Here is a 15,218-nt window from a genome sequence, read left to right on the forward strand (position 1 = left end):
GTAACTTCACTGCTAATTTTTCCCTATAGGGTACTTAGTCATAGAGCAATCAAGTGAGAGAATAGAATCAAGTGAACCTTAAAGGTGAAGCTTCAAACAAGCATGTTCAAGTATATGAACGATAACAAAAAAACATTTCTGGCATTCATATTAAAGCTTTTAAGACCAATTGTTTTATTTTTTAAAAAGTCAAGAAAAGGGCAAAGAAGTTAAGAAAGAAGCATTTCATTCTATGTAAGGCTTGCCAGATACACTTACCTCAAGTTCTCCTGAGAATAAAGAAACAATAGCACCAACAAGCAAACCTCACACTGTACTGGAAACGTGGAATAAGTCAAGGAAATCTTTGATAAAGTATTTAGTCTTTAAGAAAAAAACATTAAACAATATATAAAATACAATTGAGCATTGCTCAGTGCTACCAAGCATTGTCACTAGAAGCTCTGGCCACAGTCTGGAGTGATACACATTGTAACCTCTGGGCTATAGGATTTATCAACAAAGTGATTAACATAAACCAGGATATTAACTGAGTTTTTAATACCTTGCAAAGGGAGGATCTTCACTTCAAATTCCTCCAGCTGGCTCAGAGCACTGATCAAATCAAGCTCTTCTTGAATGACAGGTGGGCAATCTGCAATCAGCTGTAAGCAGCACCTTTAAGAACAATGGGGAATATTATTTTGAGCATTATTTTAATCAAAACATGATATAACCGTACCTAGCAGTAAATCATCTTTTAAATCTTTCTCTTTCTTCCAGACATTACTGAACTTTTAGCTATAGCTTGAAGAGTGTTTGATCTTGTTTTTGTTGTCATTACTTCCACCATTTCCTCAAGTTCTCTCTGTGTTCATGTGGGTTTTCACCATGTACTCCAGTCACTTCCCAACCCCTCGAAAACATGATGACAGAGCTAATGGAGTCTCCAAAATTCTGTCTGTATCTCTGGCTGGCTTGACATTTTATCCAGAGAATAGTTCCTCTTGTCTTGAGCTATATTCTTCTGAGATAAGCTTTGGGTTGCCACAACCCATTACTATCAATAAACAGCTTTCTGATGATGGATGGGTGGATAGATATGTGATTAGACACTGTAGTTTCAGTTTGCTCCCTTAGAAACCACAAGCACGTATTTGAAAGCTCTCCTATTCAATAATGTCAGGCTCTGTGCTCATGCCTCATTAACTGGCGAGATTTCTGATATTAATGGCAAAGCTGTTAGTAAATTAAACCTAAGTTTGGCCTCTCGATCTAACACATCTTGTGAACTTTCTGTTCCTGGTAAAGGAATAAGACGTTGTCATAAAACAACATGGTCATGTAGGAATGTTAACTCAGATGGGCTGCTCTTGTGCCAGAGGGAGGTTAAGCTCACAGAACCATAAATCCTGCAAACCATAAAGAAGGTTCTGTGATAGAAAACAGACAAATGTATGTTAAAAATACTAGTTCATGCCAAAACAAATGTAAACCATTGATTTACCATTAAGATAATACCATGGCAACCAGAAATTTAACCAGCGGTATTGGAATTCAGGAAGCAAGGTAAAATCTACGTGAATTCTTGTTCTGTCTTTAATGAAATGGCTAATTATAATACAAAAAGTGAAACAAACAGTGATTTGATTGCAGCAAGCAATGAGAAAGGATTTCAGATTGAAAAAAAAATCAAAATCCAAGCCACGTCAACCAGGTGTATCTGTTGAAATGCCAAGGGAACCCTCTAGTGGAAGAATGAGGTAAGACACCTATTGCTCATTGAGAACAAAATTAAATTTCATACAGAGAAATACATCTCTACTTATTGGGGAAAAAAGCTAAGCAAAATACTGAATGCATCACTACATGATAATCTTAACTCAAAAAAATAGTTACAAGAACAGTAAACCCACTAAATTAAAAAATACAATATTATTTACCTCACAGTAACATACTACGCTTGTTCAGGGTCAAATGAAAGGGCAAAACCAAAGCAGAGACTCAGACATTACAAGTTTCAAGTTTTAAAAATTCAATTCAAATTCATCCTGTCAAGACAATCACAGACCCCTAGAGGCATATTTAAACGAATATTTAAATATTAGATCTAAACTAGCCTGCCAGAACTCCAGAAGACAGGGCAATAGAATGTCTTTGATGAAACTGATAGGTGGAAAGTAAAGAAAAGTAATAGGAGTGAAGGGACCAAACAAAGCTCGAGGAGTGTCACTTCAGTCAAGAGATGGCCTAGACTGGATCAAAGTTTGATGTACAGCTCCACCCTCTTAAGTCACTGTCAGACCTCCATTCAAGCCTGAGAAACACCAGACCAACAGTGTCTCGTCCATGCACACCACATACCCAAGAAGTCCCTAAAGATCAGGTGTGTGGTCTATTTTCCCTTTATTCACAGCCAAAGCATAAGAGGAAGTCTCCATTTTGCGGACATTCTAAGAGGAACGGTAATTCACAATTATATTTGCTTGGGGTCTAAAGCTTGATACTGGTAGTGTAGAACATTACTTTGTAGCAAGATAATTCTGTCATTTCCATAATTTAATCCTCTGTACCTCTAACACATTGCATTGTTTTACCATTAGGAATTTATTCCTGAGGTACCTTCCTTCATATGTCACACCTCTTCTCACAGGTTTAACTCTCTCTATCCTAATACTTTCCCCCTTCCTTGAATTTGTGTTCGCAAGTACTTGTCTAATTATCACATTCACCTGATTATGTTTGCAGAGCAGATTTTTTATAAATTGGTTTTCAGCCTATGTAGAGAGGAATTCATAGTATACTCTAGGTCTTACGTTCAAAAGCACTTGCAGCAGGATCTAAGGTTTTAGTTAAATGTGCTTTTTCTCCTAGAATATGTGCATAATTGACTGGAGATTCAAGAAAACCAAAAACACAATACCATATGTTAACATATTACCGTACCATTTTACAGTCACAGAGATGTATTCTTTTCTTACACTGCAATCTAAAAATAAATAATCTTACATAATGCAGTATTTAAATGGTGCTTACTGTACATTTATATAACTATTGAGCAAGAAATACAAAACAAAAACACTTCAATGTTTTTTGCTGTAAAGCTGTAGCGGGTACATACAACCAATTACAAATAAATCAGAGACTACTGTGCAATTGAGGTAGAGGACAAGCTGCAAAGGAATAGGGTGAGGGATGTATGGAGCAGCATGAGAGAGATCACTGGCTTCAGACAGGCTGGGGGTGCAATGAAGGGGAACCTGGAGATGGCCAACGAGTTGAACCAGTTTTTTAACAGGTTTGATTCAGCGTCCTCTGTGGCTCGACACCCATCCCCCCACAGCCAAACGCTCCCTAACCCTTTACAGCTGCGGCTGCCCAACACCTCCTCCATCCCCCCCAGAATCATGTGGGGGGATACAACAGCTACAACCCCCGACAGGTACTCACCCCCCATCCCCCACAGCTGCCACTCTCCAACACCTCTGCCATTAACACCTGCAGCACTGAAAGTGCTATGAGCACCATCCCCCAGGCCAGGCTGACCATCATGGCTCCAGTGACTGTTCAACCTGAGCCTGCGCTTGGAGCCTGTGCTCTAGAAGACATCATGCCTGGTCCCGGTACCAAAGAAAGGGCACCCCTCTGTCCTCAATGACTACAGACCAGTTGCACTGACTTCTCATGTCATGAAGACACTGGAGAGGCTGGTCTTATCCCACCTGAGACCCCTGGTTAGCTCAACACTGGACACCCTACAGTTCGCCTACCAGCCCAGTGTTGGTGTGGAGGATGCAATCATCTACACACTGCAAAGGGCCTACTCACACCTGGACAAGGCTGGCAATACCATAATGATTACGTTTTTTGACTTCTCTTGTGCCTTCAATACCATCCAGCCCTTACTTCTAAGGAGGAAGCTGGAGGAGATGCAAGTCGATGCCTCCATGATCTCGTGGATCACTGACTACCTGACAGGCAGACCACAGTCTGTGAGACTTCAGAACTGTGTGTCTGAACAGGTAGTAAGTAACACAGGGGCTCCTCAGGGGACGGTTCTTTCTCTGATCCTCTTCACCCTCTATACCTCGGACTTTAAATACAACTCAAAGTCATGCCACCTGCAGAAGTTCTCAGATGACTCTGCAATTGTGGGATGTATCAAGGGTGGGCAGGAGGAAGAGTACAGAGGACTGGTAAGCAGCTTTGTGGAGTGGTGTGGGGAAAACCACCTGCAATTGAATGTAGCAAAGACTAAGGAGTTGGTGATAGACTTCAGGAGGAAGAGGGTCCAACCTACTCCTGTCTACATCCATGGGAGTTGGGTGGAGATGGTGGACTCGTACAAGTATCTGGGAGTGCGCATCAACGATAAACTGGGATGGTCTAAGAAAATCGACGCCATTTACAAGAATGGTCAGAGCCGACTTTACTTCTTGAGGAGGCTCAGGTCCTTCAATGTTTGTAGCAAAATGCTACATATGTTCTATCAGTCGGTGGTGGTGAGCGTAATTTTCTACGTGGTGGTATGCTGGGGCTCTGGGATTAGAGCAGTGGAGTCTAAAAGGCTGAACAAGCTCATCAGGAGAGCAAGCTCTGTCATTGGGTCTGGCCTGGACCCCCTGGAGGTAGTGGCTGAGATGAGAATGGTGTCCAAACTAGAGGCCATCATGGACAACGTCTCCCATCCCCTCTATGACATGCTTGTAGAAATGAAGAGCACATTCAGCAATAGACTGATTCATCCACAGTGCGACAGGGGGCACTACAGGAGGTTATTCTTGCCTTCTGCCATAAGACTGTACAACGCATCCACCTTGCGTCTGGGCAGAGGCAACATTGACAGTGACCTGTTTCTGGACTGAGCAGTAAACTAATACATCTGTTCTTTTTCTCTTCCCATTTAAAACCGTTTTTGTGCAATATATGCCAGGGACCTGTGCAATACATTTATATTTATAGTCATATTGTGCAATACGACTTTTTTGTGTACTGTTCTGTTCTGGTATGTTCAGTTCTTTGTGTGTTCTGGACTGTGAGTAACTCTTCTTAGTGCACTTCTCACTGTACTGATTGTATTGTATGTATTGTATTTTTATTATTGTATCATTCGTTAGACTGTGGCTGTGTTGTCTGTGTTAAGCTGCTATTGCACTGCAATTTCCCTCAGGGGATCAATAAAGTATCTATCTATCAATAGTCCAATTTTAGAACTTGTGGACCAACAAGTTCACGGTCTTACCCCGCATGTGCTGGAACCCTGTAATTTCATATTTAGAAGGTAATAAGGATTGCAAACATAGAACATGAGAACTATCATTAGTAAATCACAGGTACCGCAAGTAAATCAAGTTAACTGACTGACAGTGAAAAATTAATAATCAAGTATTTTTCTACTGTACATGTTTAATGTATGTACAATAAGCCAGCAGCCATATCACCCTGCAACTCACAACTGGCAACCCACTGAAGCTAAGCAGGTGTGAGCCTGGTCAGTACCTGGATGGGAGACCTCCTGGGAAAAACTAAGGTTGCTGCTGGAAGAGGTGTTAGTGGGGCCAGCGGGGGGCGCTCACCCTGCGGTCCATGTGGGTCCTAATGCCCCAGTATAGTGACGGGGACACTATACTGTAAACAGGCGCCGTCCTTCGGATGAGACGTAAAACCGAGGTCCTGGTCATTAAAAATCCCAGGGCGCTTCTCGAAAAGAGTAGGGGTGTAACCCCGGTGTCCTGGCCAAATTTCCAATTGGCCCTTACTAATCATGGCCTCCTAATAATCCCCCTCTATGAATTGGCTACATTACTCTGCTCTCCTCCCCACTGATAGCTGATGTGTGGTGAGCGTTCTGGCGCACTATGGCTGCCGTCGCATCATCCAGGTGGATGCTGCACATTGGTGGTGGTGGAGGGGAGTCCCCATTACCTGTAAAGCGCTTTGAGTGGAGTGTCCAGAAAAGCGCTATATAAGTGTAAGCAATTATTATTATTATTATTACAATCACAGAAAAGTGTATTGATTCAAAAAGAAAAAAAACAGATTTTCTCTCATTCTAGGTGTGCTATTGAAATACATATTGCACATGTAAAACAAATATTTAATATCTAACAAGTTTAAAAGTAACATTGTGTATACTGTATCAATACAGATAGAAGCGGTAATAAAATTATTTTAATAAAATACAGAATATATGCTTGAATCACATGGTAGAATAGTGCCTAATGAATACGCCTAGTTATAATGCTTAATGAATATCAATATCAATGTAAGAAATTTAGGTACAGTACATATTCATTAGACTGTATATAAATTCACAGCCATAATGCATTGTGTAGCAAAATATCAAAGACAACCCCATTCGGCAAACCCTAATAGCTAATTTTCTAAAATCACACAGTTTGACAGTGATAAAATGGAGAAACTTTGCAATGCTTAAAGAGCTTATTGTGGTTCCTTCGTGTTTTAGCTACTGATTTCAGCATTTTTTAAAATCCGGATTATTAGTTCTAATGGGAATGACATGTCCCCCACATAGGGAAAAGACTGAACTAATTTAATTTAACATAACTTTTGCACAATAGTACCTTGAGAAATTAACCATCTTCAGAAATCTCTTTCTAGCTTTCCTAACATTAACAGACATGTTTGGGAATTGGATTGGTATTGCTGACAGTTTAAAGACCCTCTGGCAAACAAAGCAAATGATTCATTACAGAAATAATGCACAAATTTACATAAATACATGCAGTAAAGTGTGTTAGTCTGTTCTTTGTAAAACAACATTCAGCAAACCAGAATTTATGGATTAAGCTGGAAGCATGCTGTATTGGGGTATGTTTCAATCTTCGCCATTTAACAGACTTATTTTTTCTGTTAAAATAACTGAACTGAATATATGTTTGTAACTGAATATGTTACAAAGGAAATGACCAGTATTCTAGTCCACACTACTGTTACAAATGGGGGGCTACGAAATTGGTGAAAATCAGGAACTGACTGAGCGGTTTAGTCAATAAGTGAACTAATTATTAATAATCACCAACTTGATATCTCCACATGAGACATGTGAATTCTTTGTTCTCCAGCACAGCTTTAGTGAAAAGAGAAATAATGCAGGGACACTTGATTAAACAAATATTTGTTGCAATGACAAAACACAAACTACACTGCACACAAGTTACTCTATGCACAGCATTTACAGACAACACATTTCAGAGGCAGTTAAATCCTCTTCTCTACACCCTGGATGCCACACAATCGCAATGACAACAGACCCTGTATCCCTATTCATAAAAATGCACCCTAAGTAGGAAAGACATTTCAAACTGAGGTATCTTTAACCCAGGAATCCCAAGTTCCCTAAAAACACAGAATAGCAAGCTCTCTCTAGCAAGGTTCAAATGCTTAGCATCAGTCAGGTTTTGTTTGGATGATCATGAAGTAGGGGCTCTCGCCTAGCGCAAGCTTCAAGTTCCAACTCCTCCAGACTCTTGTCTCTCCTCTCCGTCTTCCTTGTTCTCCACTGTAGTCTTAATGTGATATTATATTGTGTGTCTGTACTGCACATTGACAATCATTAACCCACAACTTACCTTGGCATACCAAGGTAAACCGTACAATGGTTTCTGATCAAGGGACCTCCACATCTCGACCAACATCCTCTCTGCTTTGAAGCTAGAAGATAACGTTTCTCTCTGCCTAGTGTCACAAACGTTATCTAAAATATAAGAGACACTTCCCAGTCACCTAAATATTTACCTCACATTATACATATCTGACACCTTTGACCAAAAACGTTTCAGGGAATTATTTTTCAGACACATGTGACTTTACACACTGCTAACCAACATCTCGCTGCTTGCACATATCCAGAATGTGACTGATGAAAGATAATGGTCAAACAACCTGCATTCACTTAATTTAGAAATGCTTAAATACCTATAAACACCACATAGCCGGCTCACAATTTACAGGGAAATACACAATGTCTTATCTCAGGTGATGACTGTCAGAGAGGTCTGGGAAGGATTAGGCAAGGTACAAACCTGTTTTAGAAAACATTCATAAAGCATTGTCACCTTTATCATTTTTCATCAACATGAAAGAAATTAAAATGGAGGGAACTTTTGTTAATCTATTAAAATATACAAATGTTATGGCCTTTGTAAGATACTGAGGTATATAGAATGTTGGAAGAAAGCATCCTTATTTGTGGTATCACGGTTCAGAATAGCAGCTTGAATATTAAGAGTAGGGGGAAAGTGGCCAGAATTGTTAATATTTCTATTAAAATAACTGGTCAACTATATTAACATTTTAAAGAGCTGTATTATATTGCCTTTAGGGAGGTGTTTTAAAATGCCTGTGGCCAAGAAAAATGTATACAAGAAAGCTTTTGTTTTCTGTGCAGTCTAGTATAGTTAATGCAAAGTGACTGTTTTGTGTATGAGGCTATCAGGTTAGATGAAAGTGTAATATTGGCAGAGTGAGATATGTGTTTATGTATTCTTACATGTAAGCTGTTTCTTTTTAACACGTATTTACTGTATTGTCTATTGTTTGTTTTTAACATGTATTTATTCTGCTGGGTCGTATGATGTGCATTTCATCAAGCCCAGATGTTAAGCCACTAATCCATGTGTGTAAACCATCAGCACCGAGCTATGCTGTGTATATTATTAAAATCTCTGATGAACAAAGAATGTATTCCCCTCAGCTCAAAGTAGGGGAACTAATGTTAAAATGCAGAATTAATGGAGGCCAAAATAAGGGTACAAAATCTTCTATAGATCAAGATCATTAACAGTCTTCCATTTAAAAGCACAGTCCACTAGAACCACCCTATTATGAATTTTATACAGAAAATCTACATTTCAATTATGGACATACAATTATGTACATACAAAATTAAAACTACAGCTCTGACCATTGATTAACACCAGAGATCAGCATCCGTTGCCATCTCAAGAATATAATTTCATATCCTGGCTGTGACCTTAAGCAGCTCAATGTCAAGCACCATTAACAGATATGGACATCTCCTTTATAGCAATTAAAAGGTAATAAAAAATATTAATAATACAAACACTAAACCTATCCTTAAAATTTCTATTTCAATATAGTTTCATAGAAATTACAATGGTTTCCTTGTTTTGGAAATGTAGGATTTTTTTTTGTGCTGAATATTCCTAAAATACAGACCTTCTTTGCTGAGTGTCAGGCTTCAAAGGACACTACAAAATAATACCAATTTCACAAAATTTAAATTTTTCTTTCTTACCATATGGCTCATGCATAAAACCAAGCAAAAAGTCTGTAAACAGCTGAACATGGATAACAGCCTGATTATTGCTTTTTTTCCATATTTGCAGATGATAAGGTTTTAAATGTAATAAAGCAGAGTAAAACCATTATATTTAATTAAATGTGAATTAACTACATATGGGTTTTCTCCTTTTTATAGTGTCTTACTAATAACGTAAGCTACAAGCCCCACTATACTGAGAGGCAGTCAATCACAGCAAATGCTATTGATTACAAACATGTTTGTAATATGTTATAATAAGTAGAGGTGTTAGATACAGAATCCACATTAAATGAGACGAAAAAGTTTCTAACAATAAACGCGGCAAATAAATAATAGCAACTTGCTACTGCATTTAAGATAATAGCAATGTCTATTTTTTATTTTTTGTGATTTAGATTTTGTTATGCATGAACACCTGAAATTACAGCTTGATGCTCCACTTCATAAAAGAGAAACTACAAAGTAATTTACTTTATTTACGGGGGAGGCATGGGAATAGAACTTGGCTGTTCTGCATTTTCAGGAGTGAAACACTTATATTGCATTAATTGGTATGCAATATTATTGGAGATGCTTTTGGTTGCTTACATGCTTTCAGCAGTAAGTGTGTAATAAACAGATGATGTACCTGGACAGGTACATCCAAATATTCAGCACTAGTTGCAGCCTACTAGGCCATGAAGTGCCTAATAAAAATATTATAGGAAACAAAACCTAATTACATATGTAATGCAATTTGTAAAACTGAAATTATTCATGAAAACTTAAAAGTAATGAGACACTCCTTCACTGTAATTTACAAAAACTAACCCAATTATTGGTCTTCACCAACCTTGACCTTGCTGGCCAATAATAAAAGGTCTTTATTTTCTTTTCTTGAAATACAGACAACCAACAGTGTTAAATTTTCCTTAGCTAGCAATTACAATAAATTTCAGACAAGCCTGCTGAGACTGCCAACTACGTTAATCGATCGTCTAATTTGTTATTACAAAAGCTATAATCGCTGAACTGAAACCCACAAAAAATAATAAAATCTAACTTGATTCCTTCAAGCAATCTTCTTCTGATTAAAAAAAGAAATGAACAATTCTTTCTTTGCTTAAAAAAAAAAAAAACTTGCAAAGAAGAACTTTTAAAAACTCCCGGAGGGTAGACCTAAAATTGAGTTTGTTATTTTTTACATAAAATAATTACCTGGCCAAGTGCATGCAGATGTCAGTCAGGGCTGTGGAGGAGTTGAAGTATTCCCTTGCTGCTGCCAGAACCAATTCAATGCTCTTCTTGTAGCTGACCTTGGACTGTGCTTTTCCTCGGAAGGCCACATTAACGGGAGTGTCCTGCGATAGAGCACTGCAGTGCATCATCTGCCCAGCCAGGCGAATATTTTCCAGGCGGCTGGAGCACAGCAGGCTTTCTGTAAATATCTGAAGTTGAAAAGAGTATCAGAACTACTCCAAGGGAAACTGAGCATTGCTGTAAGCTATATCATCACAGAAACTTTTTTTTTTATAATTTAGTGCGATAAATTGTAAACCACCCAAGAAAAACACATAAAAGAAAGAAAAGACAACCTGAACAAATCGACACAATGTGAAAGTCATACTTCACTACTACAAATTTACCTCCATGAAGAGAAAGGTATTCATAACCAGAAAGGATTTGTTTCTACATCTCCATGGCAGATCTTTGGTCTTAAGTGACACAAAGGGGGGTCAAAAAACAGTTTAGAAATCTAAGCTGAGAAGACAAAAGGTTGTGATGGGTGCTGCTATTTGATTGTGCTAAATGTATTGTTTTTCTTACATTTGCACCTTTGTTTCAGTCAGAAATGTCGTAACTGTGGATTACTTCTGGTGCTGACAGACCTATGCTTTGGTCCTTAGAGTCTGTTTTTTTTATGGGAGTATCACATAAGATAAGATCACTTTATTGGCCATATACAATTTCTTGTATTAGGAATTTGTCTTTTCGCATGGAATACAATTTGCTTAATGCTAGATAAATGTGAAGCGTTTGTTAGTGCATTCAAAACATTTGGCTTTTAAAATATTTAACATATATTTATTAATATATAATAATTTTAACCAATATTTAAAAATAATAAAGATTCATAAATTGGGTAATGTTTTCATAGAAAATTAAGAAAGATTATACCATAAATGAGTGGAGGCCATACAGCTAGTTTGACTGGAAGTGGCTAATTGATTTGAGGATCTCATCTTAATGTTTCTTTAAAGAAGCCAGCCATCACATTTAAAAAATGGCAAGACAGCTTCTTCCAGGCTCAACAACCCAACAAACTTTACTTGTTCGGGAAAGAGTACAAAATGGTGCCCGAGCTAAAATGTTAAATGTATTTTACTTTTTATATTGAACATCATCATGCCGAAATATGCCAAAGGACATGTCTATTATGAATGTTGCTTGTTGGTTAAAAAAAACTAACTTTTCTAAATCCATGCTAAATACCCCAAAATCCTGCACAGAAGGTTCTGTAGTTTAGCTTTAATTATCATCTCCACAATGTTATATGAAATAGCAGTATGACTTACCGTCCTGTAATTACTTGGTTCACATTTATCATCCTTTCTGTGGATGGGTGTTTCATTATCACATTTTCTACTCAATGGGTATTTGTCTTAAGTGACTGTTTAAAGAATTTAACAGCCAACAAATAATATTACCCATTTGCATTAGCACAACAGGTGGTATATACTGTACTCAGAAGTTGGAGACTTATTAAGTGCTTCTAGTAAATGTAACACATATGTCTCTTTTATGCTAGTATTAATATATAGATTTCTTTTCTCAGCCTTACTTACAGTTGCAAGAAAAAGTTTGTGAACCCTTTGGAATTACCAGGATTTCTGCATTAATTTCTCATATAAAGGTGGTCTGATCTTCAACTAAGCCACAATAATAGACAAACACAATCTGCATAAAATAATAACACACAAACAATTGTACGTCTTCTTGTCAATATTGAGCAGATCACTTAAACATTCACAGTCCAGGCTGGAAAAAGTATGTGAACCCTTGTATATATTAACTGGTAGAACCTCCTTTAGCGGCAATAACCTCCACCAAACGTTTCCTGTAGCTGCTGATGAGACTTGCAGAATGGTTAGGAGGAATTTTAGAGATCATTTAATTCGGAATTATTCCTCCTTACAAAACTGTTTCAGTTCATTGATATTTCTGAGATTCCTCACGTGAACATCTCTCTTCAGGTCGTGCCACAGCATCTCAATTGGGTTGAAGTCTGGACTCTGACTCTGACTTGGCCATTCCAGAAAACAAATTCTGTTCTGTTTAAGCCATTCTGTTGTTGATTTACTCCTGTGTTTTGGGTCATTCCCTTGTTGCATCACCCAACTTCTATTAAGGTTCAGGTGACGGACCGCAACCCTGACATTCTCCTGTAAAATACCTTGACACAGTTTGAATTCATTTTTCACTCTATGATAGCAAGCTGTCCAGGTCCTGAGGCAGCAAAGCAGCCCAAAAGCATGATGCTCCCTCCACCTTGCTTCACGGTTGGAATGAGGTTTTGGTGTTGGTGTGCAGTGCTTTTTTTCCTCCAAACATGGAAATGCGCATTTCTGCCAAAAAGTTAAACTTTTGTCTCATCCGTCCACAGAAGACTGTCCCAGAAGCATTGTGGAAGATCCAGGTGGTCTTTTGCAATCTTGAGAGGTGCAGTAAGGTTTTTGTTGGAGAGCAGTGGTTTCCACCGTTGCGTCCTTCCATTAACACCATCCTTGTTCAGTGTTATTCTTATAATGGACACATGAACAGAGACTTTGGCAAGTTCAAGAAGTTTCTGCAGGTTCTTTTTCACCTACTTCAGCATTGCACGCTGCACTCTTGCCATGATCTTTGCAGGACACCCACTCCTAGGGAGAGTAACAACAGTACTGAATTTCCCCCATTTGTAGACAATTTGTCTTACTATGTGTAGGGGTTTTGTGCATTTACTGGGACAATTATTAATTGTAGCAGTAAATCACAAAATGATTCTTCGATGGCTATTAGAAAATCAACCTTGTGGAACAACTCAGCAACGCACACACGGATACTAATACACGAGAATACATTTATGTGCATTTAAACACAACAGATCGTAAAGTGACGGTTAGCAGAATACAAAAGGTATATACTCAATCACGAAGAAATACAAATATGAAGAGATACATACATTCAGTATACCATTCATCTATACTGTTTCGTTAATGAGCTTTTCGATTATAACTTCTACACTAGATACTCAAAAGCAAGTAAATAACTCATATGAAATAAATTGACAACAACTGGGATTGAGGTACCAATTGAATTCTCGAGCTGCAATGTAGAATGTTGAATACTCATCCAATTCATGTGGATTCAGATCTCCTGCGGACACAAAGGAACAGCAACAGACTGATGCTGTGTTTAAATGGCATCCTCTGGCTCAGTGCCAGTCAGTCCTGGTGCGGCTGGAGGTGTGAGAGTAAGAGGGAGAGATTCCTGTTGTGGCACGGTGGCAGTGCCTCTCTGAGGACCTGGCTAGTTAGTCCTGGCTGAACTAGCATGGTTTATGCACATGAAAAGTGACTGCGGGTCCCAGCAAGTCACACTCTTTAGACAGGAAGAAGTCCGGTTCGTTCCCGATGTAGTGCTAGTCCTGAATACTAAGATTCAGCTATCGACAGTTCCAACCGTAGTTCACTCGATCAGGCGAGCACTCTGGTGGGTTACCAGCGGTTCACGAGGCTTGCTGCTGAGCTAACCTTGGGCAGATCCTTTGGTTACGCGCGGGGAAACCTCCTTCTCGACTCTTAGAACAAGGTAAAGTCCTGTAACTCAGACACAGTGGCCATCACGTGATTATCTGAGCTAAATCTGAGGAACTATGGTCGTTCATTGGTTGAAAGTTACTCGGGCATTAGAGACCCATGTGGGGTTACCCCACTCTACCAGTTCCTGCTTAGCTGATCAAGGTGCAGGATGAGCAACATTGCTCTCTGACCTTAGGGTTGTAAACAACTTGGGATGAGTCTCTCCCTTGGAATCTCCCAGACAGAAAGGCACCAGAGATGACCATTCATTAAGGTGGCTGGAGAATCTCAGCGCTGGGAGCTGTTCCTTATAAAAAAAACTCTATCAGACAGAAAAACACCTTAAATCTGAACCACATGGAATAGCCTCTCTTTGTCCAGCACCACAGAGATGAGGGAGAGAGACTGGCCTGGGGGACAGCAAACTTAATACCTTATTAATACGCATTGCCGCTACATGTAGATTGACAAACACCCAGGCCTTTAGAAACACTTTTGTAGCTTTTTCCAGATTTATGCATCTCTACAATTCTTCTAAGATCCTCTGATATTTATTTTGATCAGGGCATGGTTCACATGAACAGCTCTTTCTTGAGAAGAGCAGACTCTGTTAGTAACCAACCTTTGTGTGCCATTTTTATAGGACAGGGCAACTCCAACCCACACCTCCAATCACATCTCATTGATTGGAACAGCTGACTCCAATTAGCTTTTGGAGAAGTCATTAGCCTAGAGGTTCACATACTTTTTCCAACCTAGACTGTGAATGTTTAAATGATGTGTTCAGTACTGAACAATTGAAGAAGAAGTACAATTGTTTGTTTGTTATTAGTTTAAGCAGATTGTTTGTTTATTATTGTGATTTAGTTGAAGATCAGACCACATTTTTATGAGTAATTAATGCAGAAATCCAGTTAATTCCAAAGGGTTCACAACCTTTTTCTTGCAACTGTGTGTTTTTGGTTTCTTCCTTTGTAAACACTCAAGTGAATTACTCATTTAATACATTAAATATTCCCCTCCCATCTTAAGTGTTCCTATTGTCATCTCTGAGACTGTTTGCTTCATCTTTCACTGTTCATGTGAGTTTTAAATACTTTTTTGACACAATC

The 15,218-nt window shown here is 38.7% G+C and overlaps 1 protein-coding gene across 2 annotated transcripts in view; it reads right to left on the reverse strand.

Annotated features, from left to right (window-relative positions):
* nbas (NBAS subunit of NRZ tethering complex) overlaps positions 1-15,218 on the reverse strand; it is a 277,731-nt gene that overhangs the window by 174,248 nt on the left and 88,265 nt on the right. For both annotated transcript variants that reach the window (XM_088625619.1, XM_088625618.1), the window contains exons 30-31: positions 10,484-10,713; positions 545-657 (exon numbers count right to left, since the gene is read on the reverse strand). In XM_088625619.1, coding sequence (XP_088481745.1) covers positions 545-657; positions 10,484-10,713 — 343 coding nt within the window. The remainder of the gene's footprint in view (positions 1-544; positions 658-10,483; positions 10,714-15,218) is intronic.

This window comes from Lepisosteus platostomus, chromosome 3, assembly GCF_059453375.1.
Source record: "Lepisosteus platostomus isolate fLepPlt1 chromosome 3, fLepPlt1.hap1, whole genome shotgun sequence".
NCBI lineage: Eukaryota > Metazoa > Chordata > Actinopteri > Semionotiformes > Lepisosteidae > Lepisosteus > Lepisosteus platostomus.